The 20,271-nt window shown below is 44.4% G+C and overlaps 1 protein-coding gene across 1 annotated transcript in view; it reads right to left on the bottom strand.

Annotated features, from left to right (window-relative positions):
- The window catches only part of rasa1a (RAS p21 protein activator (GTPase activating protein) 1a), a 60,022-nt gene that overhangs the window by 3,444 nt on the left and 36,307 nt on the right, over positions 1–20,271 (bottom strand). The window contains exons 17-25 of the mRNA XM_080738887.1: positions 18,721–18,893; positions 17,173–17,332; positions 15,558–15,700; positions 13,355–13,470; positions 11,289–11,375; positions 10,403–10,470; positions 5,781–5,869; positions 5,065–5,142; positions 1,347–1,481 (exon numbers count right to left, since the gene is read on the bottom strand). Of these exons, the coding sequence (XP_080595013.1) occupies positions 1,347–1,481; positions 5,065–5,142; positions 5,781–5,869; positions 10,403–10,470; positions 11,289–11,375; positions 13,355–13,470; positions 15,558–15,700; positions 17,173–17,332; positions 18,721–18,893 (1,049 nt within the window). The remainder of the gene's footprint in view (positions 1–1,346; positions 1,482–5,064; positions 5,143–5,780; positions 5,870–10,402; positions 10,471–11,288; positions 11,376–13,354; positions 13,471–15,557; positions 15,701–17,172; positions 17,333–18,720; positions 18,894–20,271) is intronic.

Raw genomic sequence — 20,271 nt, forward strand, 5'->3', positions numbered from 1 at the left:
AGAACTACAGACGCACTCCCTAGCTTCCATTAGAACTACAGACTCACTCCCTAGCTTCCATTAGAACTACAGACTCACTCCCTAGCTTCCATTAGAACTACAGACTCACTCCCTAGCTTCCATTAGAACTACAGACTCACTCCCTAGCTACCCATAAGGGTATACATTTTCCAACATGTATATTTCCCCCAGACCATGTCTGGGGTACCTGCTGTCTGTCGACAGTATTGTGTCAAAATGCTCTGCCCTGGATCACAATACATGACCAGAACCTGGCAGCACAGAGGACTCCAAGAAGCTTTTGTCCTCCATGGACGAGCAGACATGGAGTCCAGCATTATGAAAGCATCCTAGTGCATGAGGGGATCCCATCACCACAGCCAGTGAGGTGATGGGAGAATATAGGCAGTATAAAGCCTGGGCAAGAAGCCGCACTGGGCCCCTCACTGGGCCCCTAAGAGAGACACTCCAGTTAATTATGGGGACCGATACATGACAAATTGTCCTGTTACAATGGTGGGGGCCATGGTGGCAATCATGGGAATAAGTACAGGACAGTACAGTTCAATAAGTACAGGACAGGACAGTTCATTGATACAAGGTCTACTAAAATGATTGAAGAGAAAACGTCCTTTTGTACTGAATTCAATTCACGTGTAAAACGTGCACGCGTCAGGGCCAGAGATCATCAGAATCCACTGGTCCTTCCATTTCCCTTCATTTCTACCCCTGCTGGGCATCTAACCAATCCCGTTGGATGCTCCAAGTAAGCAGCGTCTCATTTGTTCAGGGGTCACAGAGTCCTTGCACCACTCCCCCATTGAACTCAATGGATTGTTTATCTAGAATAATAATACAGCTGGGAGGGTGCCTGCTGGCCTACTGGTCCAGGCATTCCCACACAGGCATGGATGCCTGCCGGCGCCGCCGGTTCGATTCCCGATCCAGACGACCTTTGCCACGTGTCACTCCCCATCTCTCCCCCCATTTCATGTCAGTCTACTGTCCTATCAATAAAGAGCTGTCAGTCTACTGTCCTATCTATGTTGTGCACCTCTGTCATTGGACAGTTACCTGCTGTGCTCCTCTGCCATTGGACAGTTACCTGCTGTGCTCCTCTGTCATTAGACAGTTACCTGCTGTGCTCCTCTGTCATTGGACAGTTACCTGCTGTGTTCCTCTGCCATTGGACAGTTACCTGCTGTGCTCCTCTGTCATTAGACAGTTACCTGCTGTGCTCCTCTGTCATTGGACAGTTACCTGCTGTGTCCATTGGACAGTTACCTGCTGTGCTCCTCTCTCATTGGACAGTTACCTGCTGTGCTCCTCTCTCATTGGACACTTACCTGCTGCGCTCCTCTCTCATTGGACAGGGTCCTCAGCTCGTCAGAGTGAGTTCCACACAGCTCATGCAGAGCAGCGAGGTCTCTGGAGACGTCGGTCCTGAAACTCTCTGAGACTTCTGGGAGATCTGGCACGTTCTGGAGACACACGCACATGCGCGCGCAAGCACACGCACACACACACACACAGTTAATTATGTCTATGATCAGATGATTTCAGGGAAAGTACAAAGTGAACACTATAAAACAACATGAATGATCTATTCATCTGCTTATAGGGCAGAGCAGTGGTTTCATTTCCTCATAGTTTTATAGTTGTTCAGTCAATGAGTTCATATGAAACATGCATTGGTAATACCGTAATATCAATGAGTTCATATGAAACATGCATCAGTGTTTCCCCTTCATGCCGCCCCTTAAAATCTGGCCGCCGCTCTATGAATGGCCGGGTTTCCCAAAGCTATCGTAAGCTTAAGCATGGTCGTAAGACACATCGTAGCAGCAAAACTGTTATGAAGGCTCCTGTCAATCAAGGCTACGACGGCTTTCAGGAAACCGGTCGAGAGTGCACAATGGAACCAAATGGGCTGCTACGATGGGGGAGCACACCTTAGGAATGACTACAGAAAACCCATCGTAAGGTCTCCAGGGCGATCGTAGAAGAACCTGTGAAGGCTCCTGTCAATCACGCAGACCTGTCTTACGAAGGTTTTATTTAAAGGTGACCTGGGGCGCCCTTAAACCCTTCGTAGTGAAGCTGATCACTAAGTATAACTATAAAAGTATAAAAAAAAATCGATCTAAGTCAAGTGGATGGCAGAGTAGCTAGCCTAGGCTACACACCTGCTATAAAAATCAAACCTCGGTTCGAAGTGGAGCGGTGAATCTGTGTGTGTGTGTGTGTGTGTGTGTTTGTGCCTGCACAACAGCGCCCCTCCTTTAACTTGTGTGGCCACTCAAGGTATTGCCAGGCTACAGACATACCCAGCCAGCCAGCCAGCCAGCCACATAGCCAGCCAGCCACAGACATACCTGTCTATTGGGAGCGCTTTCACCGCTCCAAAAATAAGTAATATAGTGAGGGGAAAAAAAGAAAGAAAGAAAAAAAAAAGATGAACTATATATTTTTTATGTTATGTGTCTGTTGGGTTGCTTGAGAGAGCGCACCACAACACAACATACTGTACTTACATAAAAATGAAGAGCTCCCCATTCGTCCTCAAAGTGTGGTCCGGGGACCCTTGGGGGTCCCCAGCTAAATGATATATAATGCTGCATGGAAGCGGGGATAGAACCCAGAGTTTCCACTTGTCAGTCCAACACACAAGCCGTCGCGCCAATCGAGCGCTGAATTTTATTGGCAGGGCAGTTGTATTTACTTAGGAAGTTATAGGAACCAAATGGACCCTCATCTTGGGTATATGTTGCCTGCTATACATGCATGTACAAATGGGACCATTTAATTGTACAATCTCTGAGTTAAACCCATGATGAGGGTTCATTTGGTTCCTACTTCAAACTTGTTGCCAGTGCTGTTGGCTTGGCGGACTGTATGTTAGACTGATGAGTCAAAGCCTCGAGTTCGACTCCCGTTTAAGTGCATTGCTACATATCAAGGACCTCTTGGGGTCCCCGGACCCTCTTTGAAAATCGAAGCTCTATAATATAGTCTCATGGTTGCTTATATAAATATTTAAGATGATTTAGACGAACAGTTAAGTCATAGTTTAAAATTAAAACAACTAGGCTATTTTGTGCAGCCGTTAAATCTTCCAAGTAGAGTTTAAAATAAAAACAAGGGGTCTGTGTGGTCAGTTAGCCTACCAACAAGTTTGTTAACAGCATTGTTTTCTAGTACAATCACACAACAGTTGAAATTCATTTGCGAGCGCAGCTGGTTGTGGAGATCAATCAGGACCCAGAGCCATTCAAGGAGAGTCGGTGCAGAGTTGCATCATCTCCGTTCACATGAGGGCAGAGTTGGCAGAACTCTATAATACAAGCCTCTGGCCAGCCTAAGGGCATGCGTAGCCTGTTTTGAGAGAGGCGCTTATGAGCGTGTTTGGGAAACCGCTTCGTCATCGTACCGGAGTGTCCTACGACGGGCTCGTACGACTGCGCTTTGGGAAACCCGACCATTGTTTCTTTTCTTCTTTTTTTTAAGATTTTTTTTTTTTTTTTTTTTGCAGAGGAATTATTTTCACAACAACGTGACTCATGTTTAGAATACGGTTGTTCTCTCGGTACAGCTGGAAGGAGATTATAGCGCTCCTCTGCTACACTCATTGATTGGATGGAGAAACAACAGCTGCACACCGAGTACAAGCCCACTCGTTGCGTCGCATAGGCAGTGCCTATTAGGCACTAGGAGAAGTTTACTTGTTGTCCCATTCATCATTACAGCTTAGCTGTACATTTCTCAAGATTAATTTAAAAACGTATTGATAATGATTTTAGAGTGGTGTAGTTTGTGGTTGTCTGTGGCTAAATGTGCAGTTTGTGTCTGACTGTTAGCAAGCAACCTAGCCTACAGTGTGTGGAGAAAATAACAACATGCAGTTGCCAGGTCTGATAATATAAGCCATGTTGGGCTAGGTTGGATGAAATACCATGCAGTGTTGCCAGGTCAGACTATTATAAGCCATTTTGGGCTCTTATTTCTGTAAAGTTGCTTGTAAATAATGGTGGTTGCCAGGGCACCACATTCTAGGCCCTGGGTACAAGGATTCACTGTGGGCCCCCCATTAATGTTCTTCATAGGGGGAGTGTCAGTGGTGCTCAACCTTTTCATTCAGGAGGACCCCCAAAATGATATGAATTTGGCCACGGACCCCCATCTCCAAATAGTTCCAGGGATCCCCCAGAAGCAAAATATGAGTTACAAATGTTAAGAAATACATATTTTCAAAGATTTGCACCCATTTTCACGACTTTTAAAAAATAGCAGATCTACAGGCTCGCAGCGCGGCACTTGGTGCCGCGCTGTGAGCTTGTATAGGCCTATCTGCTATTTTTCGATTGCTAAAGTATAAAATAATTAAGGCCCCTCCACCTTGGGTCCTAGTAACTCAGTCCCCCCTTGTGACGCCCCTGGTGGTTGCTTGTGAGCTTGTAGATCGTCTATTTTCAAATAGCAGAAGTATTTAAGTTTAAAGTGCTCATGCCTATATTCACTTATTTTGGGCTTGTTTTCATAGACCTGGTTGTTTATTCCTCCTGACAAATCTGACAACAGAACTTACTTATTTTTGTGTGTGAATAAAGCACTTTGAAACTGAAGATGATGGCAAATGTTGATGATAATAAAATAAAGATCAGAAGATGATGGCCAATGTTGTTATAAAATACAAATCTATCTATTTATTTTGAGTTGGAATCGCGCAAACACACCCAACCCGAAAAACATGGAAAATTGTCCACCTGCACACCGCGCTGTGTGCGAACGCTATGCCGCTCCCCGCAACTCTCCCCCCACTCCTTCAGCTTCTGCCTAGGGGAAACACTGTGCATTGATAATAATATCAATGAGTTCATATGAAACATGCATTAATAATAATGTCAATGAGTTCATATGAAACATGCATTAATAATAATATCAATGAGTTCATATGAAACAGGCATAAAATCACTGATAAATCACTGTTGATGTGAGTTGTGCCATGATAAAACTCTTCCAGAAACATATATTATAATAATAATAATAATAATAATAGTGACTCACCCCCAACTCATCCAGAAACATGATCATTCTGTGTTTGTTGTTTTTGATGAAAGGGTTAACTCCCTCCATGTACGGTTCCTGTTGAAAACCAGCAGACAGACATACACATACAGTATTACAATATACAGCAGGGGTCTTCAACAGGGGGTCCTCAGAGTTACTAGAGGGGGGCCGCAAAATCTTTGTGTGATAGGATCATGTTTTTTTTTACATTTTACATTCAACCACTTGGACTCTAGCATCCTATCCTGAGTGGAACCCTAGCATCCTATCCTGAGTGGAACCACTTGGACCCTAGCAGCATCCTATTCTGAGTGGAAACATAGCATCCTATTCTGAGTGGAAACATAGCATCCTATTCTGAGTGGAAACATAGCATCCTATTCTGAGTGGAAACATAGCATCCTATTCTGAGTGGAAACATAGCATCCTATTCTGAGTGGAAACATAGCATCCTATTCTGAGTGGAAACCTAGCATCCTATCCTGAGTGGAAACATAGCATCCTATTCTGAGTGGAAACATAGCATCCTATTCTGAGTGGAAACCTAGCATCCTATCCTGAGTGGAACCCTAGCAGAGGTTTATAGAGGAAAAGAAGGGGTGGTTAAATACACATGACTCCAACATGATGAACATTTTTAATCTGCAACACAATGTTATACAATATGTAGTGGGGGGGGGGGGGGGGGGGGGGGGGGTGCGTGTTGTGCGTACCTTGGCACCAAACTCCACCAGGTTGGCGAGGTTCTGAACAGATTTGGCGACCAGGGTGAGAGTTCTACCTGCTGTGGAGGAGGGGGGGTCTGCACACACACACACACACACACACACACACACACATCAATCAATTACTTTTATTTCACGAACCCCACCTTTTGTCCCGCCTACAGCAGTTAACCCGTTAATTGCTGGTTGTTAGGCTTGCAAAAGAGCGTTTTAACGAATACTCGACTAATAGAATACCTTTAGGGAATACCTTTACTAAAAATCACTATTCGTGAATGCCCTAGTGTGCAGCGTCCTGGGGAGTACTTTTTTTTTTTTTTTAAGATTTGTTTTTGGGCTTTTTTGCCTTTATTGGATAGGGCAGTAGACTGACAGGAAATGGGGGAGAGACAGGGAGTGACATGCAGCAAAGGTCGGCCGGATCGGGAATCGAACCGGCGACGCCGACAGGCATTGATGCCGAAATGGCAATGCCTATAATATAGGCATTGCCATTTCGGCATCACCATCACCATCACCATATTATGGTATGCGCCTGGTCCACTAGGCCACCAGGCGCCCCAGGGGAGTACTTTGTAACTTCTCTTCTCAGTATCTCTAAGAGAGGCAGGACAGAAGACCAGTGGAAAACACTCAACAAGCTTTAAATGCTGTATATCACTAGCTTCTTTCTCTGCCTCTTTCCTTGCAGTGTTTAAATGCTGTGTATCGCTAGCGGCTCTCTCAGCCTCTTTCCTTGCAGTGTTTAAATGCTGTGTATCGCTAGGGGCTCTCTCAGCCTCTTTCCTTGCAGTGTTTAAATGCTGTGTATCGCTAGGGGCTCTCTCAGCCTCTTTCCTTGCAGTGTTTAAATGCTGTGTATCACTAGGGGCTCTCTCAGCCTCTTTCCTTGCAGTGTTTAAATGCTGTGTATCGCTAGGGGCTCTCTCAGCCTCTTTCCTTGCAGTGTTTAAATGCTGTGTATCGCTAGGGGCTCTCTCAGCCTCTTTCCTTGCAGTGTTTAAATGCTGTGTATCGCTAGCGGCTCTCTCAGCCTCTTTCCTTGCAGTGTTTAAATGCTGTGTATCGCTAGGGGCTCTCTCTGCCTCTTTCCTTGCAGTGTTTAAATGCTGTGTATCACTAGGGGCTCTCTCTGCCTCTTTCCTTGCAGTGTTTAAATGCTGTGTATCACTAGGGGCTCTCTCAGCCTCTTTCCTTGCAGTGTTTAAATGCTGTGTATCGCTAGGGGCTCTCTCAGCCTCTTTCCTTGCAGTGTTTAAATGCTGTGTATCGCTAGGGGCTCTCTCAGCCTCTTTCCTTGCAGTGTTTAAATGCTGTGTATCGCTAGGGGCTCTCTCAGCCTCTTTCCTTGCAGTGTTTAAATGCTGTGTATCGCTAGGGGCTCTCTCAGCCTCTTTCCTTGCAGTGTTTAAATGCTGTGTATCGCTAGCGGCTCTCTCAGCCTCTTTCCTTGCAGTGTTTAAATGCTGTGTATCGCTAGGGGCTCTCTCAGCCTCTTTCCTTGCAGTGTTTAAATGCTGTGTATCGCTAGGGGCTCTCTCAGCCTCTTTCCTTGCAGTGTTTAAATGCTGTGTATCGCTAGGGGCTCTCTCAGCCTCTTTCCTTGCAGTGTTTAAATGCTGTGTATCGCTAGGGGCTCTCTCAGCCTCTTTCCTTGCAGTGTTTAAATGCTGTGTATCGCTAGGGGCTCTCTCAGCCTCTTTCCTTGCAGTGTTTAAATGCTGTGTATCGCTAGGGGCTCTCTCAGCCTCTTTCCTTGCAGTGTTTAAATGCTGTGTATCGCTAGGGGCTCTCTCAGCCTCTTTCCTTGCAGTGTTTAAATGCTGTGTATCGCTAGGGGCTCTCTCAGCCTCTTTCCTTGCAGTGTTTAAATGCAGTTTAAATGCTGTATATCGCTAGCTTCTCTCTCAGCCTCCTTCCTTGCAGTGTTTTCAAATCACCGCTTTATGTCTGTGAGTTCCTGCCTAGTGCTTCGGTGTACAACTCAGGGAAGGAAAACCATTGATCTACATGCCCACAGCACGTTGTATCCAGGACACGTTGTGGGCTTGCAGATCGGTGGAGTCTTGTGGCTGTGCGAGGCAGAGAAGAGCTCCTCTAAAGTTTACAAACAGCCGACAGTGTGAACAATAAATCTGTACTGTATTAGTATTAGCCTATATTTACTGTACTATATTTACTGTACTGTATTAGTATTAGCCTATATTTACTGTACTATATTTACTGTACTGTATTAGTATTAGCCTATATTTAGGCTGTAAATAAAAACAGAAAATAGGAAAATCGAAGTAAAGTATACCGTACATGATTAGAATATGCTTAAACATTTGTCAATTAAGGTCTAATATTTCTACTGCTACAAATGCTTATGAAACCTGTAGATCCATTCATTGGGGGTATTTAACACATATGGTGCCAACCCCGAGTTTCCCGAGTTTGTATTGGTACTACCGCTGTGCCAACCCCGAGTTTGGGCCGTTTTTGAAAAAAAAAAAAAAAAAGTTTTTTTTTTTCATCTAGGCATGGGCGTGCACTTTTTACACAATTGCACAATTACATGGAAGTCTATGGTAACCATGGCAACGCGAGACATTGAAGAGAAAAAATCATTGCAAAATAAGTGTTAATAGCACCTATCATGGCTCCAGACTATGGCTACACGGAGCTTGATTTTTCAGATATCCTGGTTTTTCAGATATCCACATAGAAAAATATCTAGGTCCACGTGACAAAGATATCTAGGTCTAACAAGCACACACACAGTAAAGTCTAGAGATATTTGGGTTCCCTGTCTACACAGATCCAGTGAATCGGATATTTTTCAATCTCTCCACTTATTTATCCGGTTTCAAAAATATCCAGCTTCGCGGCTGAAATATCCAGCTTTGTGTGGCTGCAAGCCCCAACAGCATCAAAAAATGTCTAGATTCAGAAATATACAGCTTCATGTAGCCGGCACCTAAGAATACCACCAATCAGAATAGCACCTATCAGGGCTCCAGACTAAGGGCCTCCTGGCGTCCCAGCCTGGGACGCAGACGGGACGCAGATCCAACGGCTCACATCAATGTCACTGCTCAAACGGTGTGCAAACTCGCAGCATTGAGACTCACAGAAAATACAAATGATGTAAACATAATGTTTAAGAAGTTACCACAGGCAGTGCTGCTGATCATCCTTTTCAGGTAGAATTTATAGTTGCTAAAATGCTGCCCTATTTGAAGAGATTAACGAGCTGAATGAGGCAGAGAACAGACTGTCAATCTGGGTTACAACTAGTGGACAAGAGCCGATCTACAAGCTGTGGCGGAGAGATAAATGCCCATCCCCGCCCCCTTTCCTTGGAAAATATTGCTGCGCCACATAAAGAGTAACGAATCGATGGATAGGATTTGGATTGTTGTGATATAAGAAAATGTAAAACGGAACGCGATGTCAACGCACTAAGCACAGACATAGCCTATAGCCTACGTTAAGTGAGCAGCACAAGCTGTTGTTTGAATATAGGAGTAGGATACATTGTAATTAAATCAATTGTTTGTCTAACTTTTGGCATCTCTATATAAACCTATAGCCTATATATTCCCAAATACAAGACGTTATGTTGGTCTTATCAACGTCATCACAACCAGCCGTGCAAGCTGGCATTAATTTCACAGAGTTCTTGTGCTGTGTGGCGTCGTATTTCTTTCTCCAGTAATGGTCTTTTATTTAACTCTCAAAAACAACTGGTCCGCTCGTCTCAAATAAATAACTCCATTTCGGCTACAGTTCATCTGAACCACTTGCTGTGAAGCAGAGCACCGAGGAGACTGCACGCCACTGCATGCACAGACCGTTGGATGAATGTGGCTCACTTCTGGCCTATCTATGGCCCGGAGAAGTGATACTGTACATACCTCCTTCTCTGGCCTCCTGAAAGGTGAGTTTTCACCTGTCTATGGGAGAAGTGATAACTACCTCCTTCTCTGGCCTCCTGAAAGGTGAGTTTTCACCTGTCTATGGGAGAAGTGATAACTACCTCCTTCTCTGGCCTCCTGAAAGGTGAGTTTTCAGGGCAGTTTTGAAGGATGCCAGCGAGCTACATGTTTTAAGGGAGGTAGTCAAGGAATTCCACACCTGGGTGGCAGTGTTGTAGAAGGAGAATTTACCCATATTTGTCTTATTGTGTTATCAGATGGCTGTGTGCGCTCCCTCTGGTCAATGGTTCTAATGACTACTGAAGGGTCTTCATCTGGGGTTGTAACTTTAACACACTGCTGCTATGCACCATGTGGATGTACCCTTACTGTAGGGACAGTAATCATATCAGATATGAGTATTTGAATTGGCCAGACTAGCAATATTATAGAATACAACAGAAGACACTTCTATAAAATGAAGCATGGGTTTGCACACATACATTCAGTGAAGGCAGTTCAGAACTTCAGAGAAACACCCCAAAAATCACATATTGGGACATGGTTTGAAAATACATTTCAGTCTTGGGATTTCTTTTTTTGGCTTTAACCCCTGTGTGTGTGTGTGTGTGTGTGTGTGTGTGTGTGTGTGTGTGTGTGTGTGTGTGTGTGTGTGTGTGTGTGTGTGTGCGTGCGTGCGTGCGCGCTTACCAGCGATAATGTTGAACATTCTGGGGTTGAGGATGGCAGGACAGATCAGCCTGAGGAAGACGAAACCACTGCAAGAACAACGGTAAAGTAATCAAGATATTAAATCATTACAAGGGTAAAGTAATCTATTAGCTACTGTAGTCAATAATAACACTTTTCAGCTGAGAACGCCATCTAGTGCCCAAAACGTGTAAACAGGAGATGGCGTTCTGGGCTATTCCAGGTTCACCAAATGCTTTGGTGAACCATGCTGGGAACATTTCACACATGACGTCTCAGTGGCTACCCCCTCCATTCTAGCTATAGATAGAACCCATAGCCCGGGAGGCAGCACTACCCCCTCCATTCTAGCTATGGATAGAACCCATAGCCTAGAGTCTCTAGGCCAGGGGTGGGGCGAGGGCCAGGATATTTCCACACTCACTGCAGAGGGCCATATTGCAAAAATAGCCGATCTACAAGCTCAAAACCCGTCGCAGAACGTGTCACGCTGTGACACATTTTGAGCTGGTACATCTGCCATTTTTGCTAGTTTTGAATTGGAATCCTGAATTGGTTTTTTAGCTATTTTTTTATTGGAATCCTGAAGAGTAATTAAAAAAAAATACAAATACATTGGTCATAAGAAATACAAAATTACAATACCAGTCATTAAGCTATTAATAGAGACTGAAGTAATTTAAGCGGTTAATTTTTCCATGTTTTGAATAATTTTAACAGCTGAAATTAATAATTGCGATGAAGGTTTAGTTTTAGTATGTGAAACGGCACTTGAGGACTGCGGGCCAGGCCTGAATTTCACTGGGCCTGTGCAGGGCTCTAGTGTGTGTGTGTGTGTGTGTGTGTGTGTGTGTGTGTGTGTGTGTGTGTGTGCACGTGCGCGTACCTGACCACTCTAGTCCTCATAGTGGTGTTTGTCGGCCATTTCTGCTGAACTGACTTCTGTAGACATCCATAGATGAACCTGAGAGTCCTGGTTACACACACACACACACACACACACACACACACACACACACACACACACACACACACACAAAGATACAATTAAACTTACAACAAACGATGTGTATAAACCATTTATGTCAATGATTTGTCTGGATTGTCCCAACAATCCATCACAAATCAGCTCTGCTGTCTGTCTGTTCGTGTGCTGTCTTTTACAAAACATAACAGCGCTATTATCAAAGCACCCACAGGGGTGTGTGTGTGTGTGTGTGTGTGTGTGTGTGTGTGTGTGTGTGTGTGTGTGTGCATGTGCGTGTGCATGCGTGTGTGTGCGCGTGTGTATGAATATAATAAATATGTAGTCACATCTGTAATTAAAGTGTTCAATATTTCAAGGGCTTTACAAAGTCAACAGGAGGAAAGCAACCATCACACAGAATGGAAAGCTGGACAGTCGCACTCCCGGCTTCGGTGTGAGGTCTTACCGGCCGGACCTAAATGACCTTGGAGTGGGTAGGGTCTAACTCTGAGGCGATGTTACCTTGGAGTGGGTAGGGTCTAACTCTGAGGCGATGTTACCTTGGAGTGGGTAGGGTCTAACTCTGAGGCGATGTTACCTTGGAGTGGGTAGGGTCTAACTCTGAGGTGATGTTACCTTGGAGTGGGTAGGGTTTAACTCTGAGGTGATGTTACCTTGGAGTGGGTAGGGTCTAACTCTGAGGTGATGTTACCTTGGAGTGGGTAGGGTCTAACTCTGAGGTGATGTTACCTTGGAGTGGGTAGGGTCTAACTCTGAGGTGATGTTACCTTGGAGTGGGTAGGGTCTAACTCTGAGGTGATGTTACCTTGGAGTGGGTAGGGTTTAACTCTGAGGTGATGTTACCTAGGAGTGGGTAGGGTCTAACTCTGAGGTGATGTTACCTTGGAGTGGGTAGGGTTTAACTCTGAGGTGATGTTACCTTGGAGTGGGTAGGGTCTAACTCTGAGGTGATGTTACCTTGGAGTGGGTAGGGTCTAACTCTGAGGTGATGTTACCTTGGAGTGGGTAGGGTCTAACTCTGAGGTGATGTTACCTTGGAGTGGGTAGGGTCTAACTCTGAGGCGATGTTACCTTGGAGTGGGTAGGGTCTAACTCTGAGGCGATGTTACCTTGGAGTGGGTAGGGTCTAACTCTGAGGTGATGGCTGTCTCAGAGAATGTTATATCTGACCCCAGTATCTCTGTCAGAGGAACTATGACGTGTGTGTGGAACAGAACACCAACTCCCACTGACTAATGCCCGAGGTCGCCTCCTATGGGCACAACAGCAAAGACAGCTGCAGCACTGGACTGAGCTGAGACTGCATGTCTCCCTGCTGTGGACCATTCTGTCTCTCTGTGAAGATTGCATGTCTCCCTGCTATGGGCCATTCTGTCTCTCTGTGTTCAAACATGTTGCCATAGTTTAGTGCATTGTTGTCTCTACTCTGAAAGCAAGGTTGCAGGTTTTACCATCTAAACGTAATCTATCCATCTGGTTTACAGGCAATCATGCTCCTTACTGTATTCATCATGGCCACGAACAAATAGCTGAAACCATGTCCTAAAATCTTAAATGGGTGCCATGCATACAGGGGACTCTACATAAGTAGGCAAGACAGAATTGTAGATTTGATACCAAAAGATATATCTTCCATCTTCAGGTCCTCCATCATGCTGTATAAGCATTCTACTGTGAAGCCGAGCATGTTTAACCGGCGTAACGATGATTCTGTGTTCTCAGACATTCAGCTAACACCCCTGACGTCATTGTTGTTTCCTTTACCCATGATTGTTGTCTGCTGTGTCACAGAAACAATGTTCAGAAACAATGTTCTGCCGTTTAGGCTCTTTGTAACTGGCTGGTCTTTCATAATGTCTGACATACGGTCGTATGACCTTTATACGAGGTGTGTGTGTGTGTGTGTGTGTGTGTGTGTGTGTGTGTGTGTGTGTGTGTGTGTGTGTGTGTGTGTGTGTGCTTACGGCGGCAGTATCTCAGCAGCCATGAAGATCTTCTCCACCAGCTCTGACAGGATGGTGAGAAGATTAGCCAGGTTCGCGTTCACATCCTCGTTCTTCTCTAGCTTAGACGGATTCAACTGGAGAGGAGAGGAGAGGAGAGGAGAGATAAGTATTCAAAGACATTTAGTTTCAATATTGAAACAGACAACAAAGAACATTCACCTTACAGGACTGTTTGTTCTGTTGGAGTTAAGGTTTAGGAAACCTGCCTTCTCCATAAAATGCCTGTGCTTCCTGTTCCCGTTACATTACACTGGTTATAGAGAACTTTATATTACAGCAATCTGCAACAGTGTGGTTTTGTGTGGTCGAAGCAAACGCAGATCAAATGACATCGTATTTTGATAACCTTAACCTGAGGCCAATAACCTGCATTAACTCAATGCTCAAAAATATCTTTCTCCGATCAAGTGGATCGTAATTACTGATAAAAAGAAATATTTTATATATACATACCTGTATATATATATATATATATATATATATATATATATATATATATATATATATATATATCTGTGACAGATATTTTTCCATTCAAGTGGATGGAAAGATACTGATAAAATAAATATATGTGTGACCGATATTTTGTATCTGTATCTTACCATCCACTTGAATGGAGAAATACATTTTTGTATCCGTTTATCAGGCCCAGTGGGAATGGGCCTTTAAAGAGATGTGGAGGAGAGTTCAAAGGTTATTCTATAAACCAACCAACAGGTCTTCATCAGGGCAAGAAGTGATGAAGACCTTCACCCAGACCTGGGCAATGTGCGGCCCGCGGGCCGTATGCGGCCCTTTGGTTCACTCTGACCGGCCCTTGTAGGGTTAATGGTACATTACTAAATAAACACATTTTATAATTTTACCTCATGCATGGACCAAGGCTGCATTTCTTTTGTTTTGAAGTTTTTTATTCACGACGCGTGCGTGATCATGGATCGTTGTCTCAATAACAAGCAGGTGGTCAAACTGGTCACAAATCAAGACGACCTGCCTTACCTTACCCATCAAAAATGGCTAAAGTGACTATAAAAAAAAGAAAAGTCGATGCCGAATGCCGGGTTTTCAACAAAAAATCACTCTTTGTCACGTCCCACCCCATGTCGCTCTACTAGGTGGGACAGTAAGGCCAGGGAAGAATATTTTTATAATGGAAGTGAATGGAGAAAAAAAAAGATTTTTCAAAGCCTCATTATTGCTATTTAAAGTACCAAAAGAAAAACATCGATGTGATATTAATAAAAAGGGAACAAAAAAGTACAGCACGTAGTTACATTGCAAAATAGGGGTTTTTCCCCACAAATACATGTTTTAATTAGTTTAATCCTCTGAAAGAGGCAGAGGGCATAGAGAGAGAGAGAGCAGTGCTCTTGGGTACCTCGCACTGACCACAAAGTTGTGGAATTATAGGCTCGACCTCAACATAAAATGTATTTCAATTGTAATTCTGCCCATTAAAAACATATATACCCAATCGAATATCTTAGTTACATCGATATCGTTCATGTGAACTAGTTTGTTGAAGCTTATTCATTATAATTATCGAAATCACTATGAACGCGCCGCGCCGTACCGCATCGGGGCCGTACCGCGCATCACCGCACAATGCAGTGTCTAGCAGTAGACTTCTATGCAAGACTAGTAATCCATATAGCGATTTTATTTTTTTATTTCAACAAATATTCACTATTTATCATGACAAAGCAAAAAAAAAAAATACAAATTTAAATAAATATCAATTTAAAACTGCACTCTCGCCATTAATATTAATGGTAGAATGTGGACTTTGTCCCACTGCATAACTCCGCCCCCGGTAGCATAAGAGAATGATTTATCTGGTTGGCCAGTCAAGGACCAATCAGAAGGCTGACAAAGGGTCAATTGGACTGCTAAGTATTTATTTAGTGAAGTCGGAGCGGAGGTAAAGCTGTGTGTTTAGTTTGCAGGGAGCACATTTTGCGGGGAGCACTGCCTTTTGGCCCGGCCCTCCACAATATGTTCTGTTGTTCATATTGTGGACCCATGGAAAAAATGGTTTAGATGTTTAGGTTAGGATTTAGATGACCTCACAGGACTATTTGTTCTGATCTTCAGGATGGTTAGGGTTAGTTTAGGGTTAGGGTTTAGATTAGAGGTCAGTGTTTAGGGTTTAGGTGTTTACCTCGCAGGACTGCTTGCTCTCCATGATCTTCAGGATGGTGTCCTTAAGGGCGTGGTGAACGAAGGGCGTGGCCGTAGCTTTCATGTACTGCTCCATCAGAGTGCTGGCCAGTGTGGTCGCCCTGAACAGAGTGGTGGCCTCGTCTGGACAGGAGGAGAATTACACCCATGTCGCGTCATCTATACTGTACATACTGTGTTTCATTCATTCCATCATTCATTAATGTATTTCATGAGCTGTTGCCCTGCACAGAGCGATGTCCTGGTCTAGAAAGGAAAATAAAGCGCATTTCAGAGGGGAGGCGGTTGACACGTCCTAGTAATTCATTTTCAATGAGAGGCAGGGATCATTTGGGACGTGCAGAGAGGTTGAGGAGAGCGGGCGCGTTCCCGTGAAGTTCTCACAGGCATCAAAAGCTGCATTGAGGTCATCTTTGTAAATACCGCCCGGCGTTTAGCGTTTACTCACATAGCGATCGTGTCTCCACCACGGTGCGATCCCTGCTGATCCAAGCCAGAAAAGACTGTTTCATCAGACTGTTGTCTAGCGTGAGTGTGGTTTAAACTAGTTTAAACTAGTTTAAACCACCACAGAATTTGTGGGTTTGAATCCACCATGGTACAACCAGCTGTCAGATATCTACACAAACACAACTGGCTGGTGTTTGGGGGTGGGTGACAAATATCATGACATGTACTCCTATAGGCTGGGGGTGGGAATATGGAGTTTAAAGTGGTTTAAACTAGTTTAAAGAGGTTTAAACTAACTTACCCTCCATGTTAATCTCCCGGTCATTGAGCATCATCAGCAACGGGGCTTCAGTCTGTTCATGTCTGAACACCCTCAGTAAGAGGTTTAAACTAGTTTAACCCATTCCCAGCCAACTTAAAATATGGATGAGCGCTAATAACGCCAGGAAATATTAATATTTTAACGTGATCAATTGTATGTGTTTGAACAGAGAGATGATAAACTATCCCCAAAAACACCACTAGAGTGCGCCATTGTAACACTGTAAACATAACAGCCCCTCCTCTATGGGTTTTAAAATGGCGGCGCACCGGAGTACAACAACGCGTGGATCTAAACGATTCGTGGCAGATCGTTCACATTGACCTATCATCCGGGCAAATGGTCGGATGCAGACGCCACACAAAAAAATCGGAATGAAAATCCGACCTACTGAAGCAGCGTTATGGATATGGACAGTATGTTAGCAGGCTATCGGCTGGGAGCTGCCATCTTACACAGACAAGGACTGAATACCAGTGACGTCATCAGCTTATCCTTTTTTTTCCATGGTCTATCGTCACAGCCAGTACAAGGTAGGGGAAACCGTTTGTGCCGCTAATACATCGAAAGAATTGCTAAAAAACTGCTTTTATATAAAAGTCGATCTGAGAGTCGATCGGCAGGGACGTCCATAATAACAATGTCGATCTAGAAGTCGATCGGCGCTAAAAAAGTTAAACTGGGTTTAAACTAGTTTAAAGTGGATTAAAAGGTTAAACCTACCCTCCATATTGATCTCCCGGTCATTCAGGGACCTCAGCAGGGTGGTCTAAACTAGTTTAAAGTGGTTTAAACTAGTTTAAAGAGGTTTAAACTAACTTACCCTCCATGTTAATCTCCCGGTCATTGAGCGTCATCAGCAGCGGGGCTTCAGTCTTCTCGTGTCTGAACACCCTCAGTAAGAGGCTGGCCAGCAGCGTTCGATCCTGACCGCACACATGAGCCAGAGCGTAGATCACATGGAACTCCTTCTGCAGGATCAGCTGCAGGGGGGACACATTTACACAACGCACACATACAGTATGAGGGGACACATTTACACAACGCACACATACAGTATGAGGGGACACATTTACACAACGCACACATACAGTATGAGGGGACACATTTACACAACGCACACATACAGTATGAGGGGACACATTTACACAACGCACACATAGCATATGAGGGGACTCATTTATTACCAGAAGCATTCTTTATGTATTTTTTAATCCGCCCTTGGAAATGCAGGTTCCATACATAGATTTCAAATTCAGACTAATATCTTCGCAGTAGGCGGAGCCAACCCAGGTCAAACTGACACTATGGGGGCCAACCCAGGACAAACTGACACTATGGGGGCCAACCCAGGACAAATTGACTCTATGGGGGCCAACCAAGCCCCCAGAACGCTGTGGGCGCCCTGAAACCAAATGGACATGGTGGCCGTTTTGAGGTACTGCAGTTGGGTCTACTCACATGAACGCGCGTCTAGGCTTCTTTGTATTGACGCGCGTTCAAACCGGAAGAGCTCGTTCATGAAGCGCGTCCATGAACACAAATTATGACGCAAAACGCGTCACAGTGGCCCCACTACGTCACGGTTTTACTAGCCGGAAGGAGGGGTGAAAACGCCTCATGCGCTGGGTGAGCAACTCAATGCAAGTGGACGGGCGGGGATATCTGGTGTCCTCTCTATTCTTATTATAACTCTATGGGGCCAACCCATGACAAACTGACTCTATGGACAAAACTGACTCTATGGGAGCCAACCCAGGACAAACTGACTCTATGGGAGCCAACCCAGGACAAACTGACTCTATGGGAGCCAACCCAGGACAAACTGAAGGCCTCTCCATACTTCGACCGAAATGTTCGGTGAGTTGTGTTTTCCGACGTGCACATTTCCGAACTCTCGTTCGGTCCAATGCTTTTCAGAAGTCCAGAGGGATATAATTTTATGGTAGAAAAGGACCTTTTGACCGAAAACGGCGGTTTCGGTCGAAGTATGGATAGGCCTTGACTCTATGGGAGCCAACCCAGGACAAACTGACTCTATGGGAGCCAACCCAGGACAAACTGACTCTATGGGAGCAAAGCCAGGACAAACTGTCCAATTCATGTTATAATTGATGTTAAAGCAGGGTATGCTCTAGGAGGGGCTTGTGATGAATCTTCTTTGTGTGCTTTATTTTTGGCAAGCTCAAGACAATGTCCCATGTATCCCTGTGGTTGCACGTGACCGTTGGCGACACCCAACAAGGGCAAAAAAAAATCGCAGCATAGAAACCAATGGGTTCCCACCGTCCATATTTTTTTACAGTCTATGGTATATATACTGTATATCCATGTTGTGCGTGTGTGTGTGTGCGTGCGTGCGTGCGCGTACCTCTTTGAACTCGCTGTACTCCTCCTCTGGCATGATCTTCTCCATGGAGTAGCGTGCACGGACCCGGAGAGAGCCCGGTTCGATTCCCTTCAGAGGAACATGAGAGCTGAGAGGAAACCACTCGTCAATCATCTGTCCTTTCTGGAGGCGGTTCAGCTGGCAGCGCATGAACACTGGGGAGAGAGGATAATATACTGTTTACACAGACCTGCCAACCGTGGCAAATTTTTTTGAGTACTCATGCGCGGGCACGAAGCGCCCGCGCGGCGCCCGCAGCGCCCGCGCGGCGCCCGCGGTGCAATTTTTGTTGTTTTCCCGCACAAAACAGCGTATATTTTGGGGGGTTCCATGCACCTTTTTGGGTGGGACCTTTACAGTTATGTTAACAAAATTTCACACCAGAAATGTAGCACATTGCATGTCTTGACTTACACTAATAGGAGGAGGCAAGATGTTAGAACAACCTTTTAAATAAAAATGCCATTTGGTCTGGAGAAAAAGTAGGCTAGTATTACCAGGCAATACAGTAATGTTGCTTTGGCAATATTGTTGACAAATCTTTAATAAAATATACTAACTGCACTTGCTCAGAGTTAGTTAACAATAGACTAGCAAAACAGTCTCACCAGTGACTTAATGAATGAACATACATCAACATAATCATGTTATTCAAATAGCAAAATAGCTTTACATTGTCAGGTAGGCTATTTACCTTTAAATATTTACCTGTGTCTTTGTTAAACATTGTTAATTGAGCAGCCTAAATAAAACCACCTTTCTGTGCATGATTTGCATGAAGTTTAAAGTATTCAACTCATGTAGGTTTCTATTGCATTCATTAAAATAGGCCTACATTGTGTATAGATCACATACCGTCTAGTCTGTATATTCATTCATAGAGGATACAGGCTACTCATTGTTAACAAACCATTAATGTCTTCATATATTCACAGGTGATAAATAACTTGTTCACCTTTAATGTTTTTGACAATACATATAGTCCTCCTAATTCATTCATTCATACTCATTTAGAGATAGCTTTAGAGATGGATATTTACTCTAAAGCCCAATCATGGTCAATGTATGTTTCAGTTTACTGTACTACGACCTGCGTCACAAGTTTTCCGACTTTGCTCGCGTGCAACACCGTTGTATGACGAAGTACAGTATAACACGGGCTTCATACACAACAAGCTGTAGCGGGGGCGACCGCAGTTTAATAGTGTAATATTATTGTACCGTACGTTTATATATTACCTGTTATACTACAGGCAGCATTGTGGGGGGCGAATTGTCCCTGTGCAACTGCATCGACTCCGACGACTCGCACAACACGGCCATTCTCCGTTTATCTAAATTAATCTGATTAATATCGCCGATATATGTACAAACCGAGCGGCGACAGCTGACTACATGCTGACATGAAACCACAAACTCCTGTTTCCATCCGGTTAAATTCTTCTTCTGACGACAAAAAAAGAGCATACCTTCTGTTCTAGTGCTCCCCAGCGCCATGTGCCCCATTCACACACCATTCAAGTGGTGCCTGGG

This window comes from Nannobrachium achirus (genome assembly GCF_963921795.1).
Source record: "Nannobrachium achirus genome assembly, chromosome: 12".
Lineage (NCBI taxonomy): Eukaryota > Metazoa > Chordata > Actinopteri > Myctophiformes > Myctophidae > Nannobrachium > Nannobrachium achirus.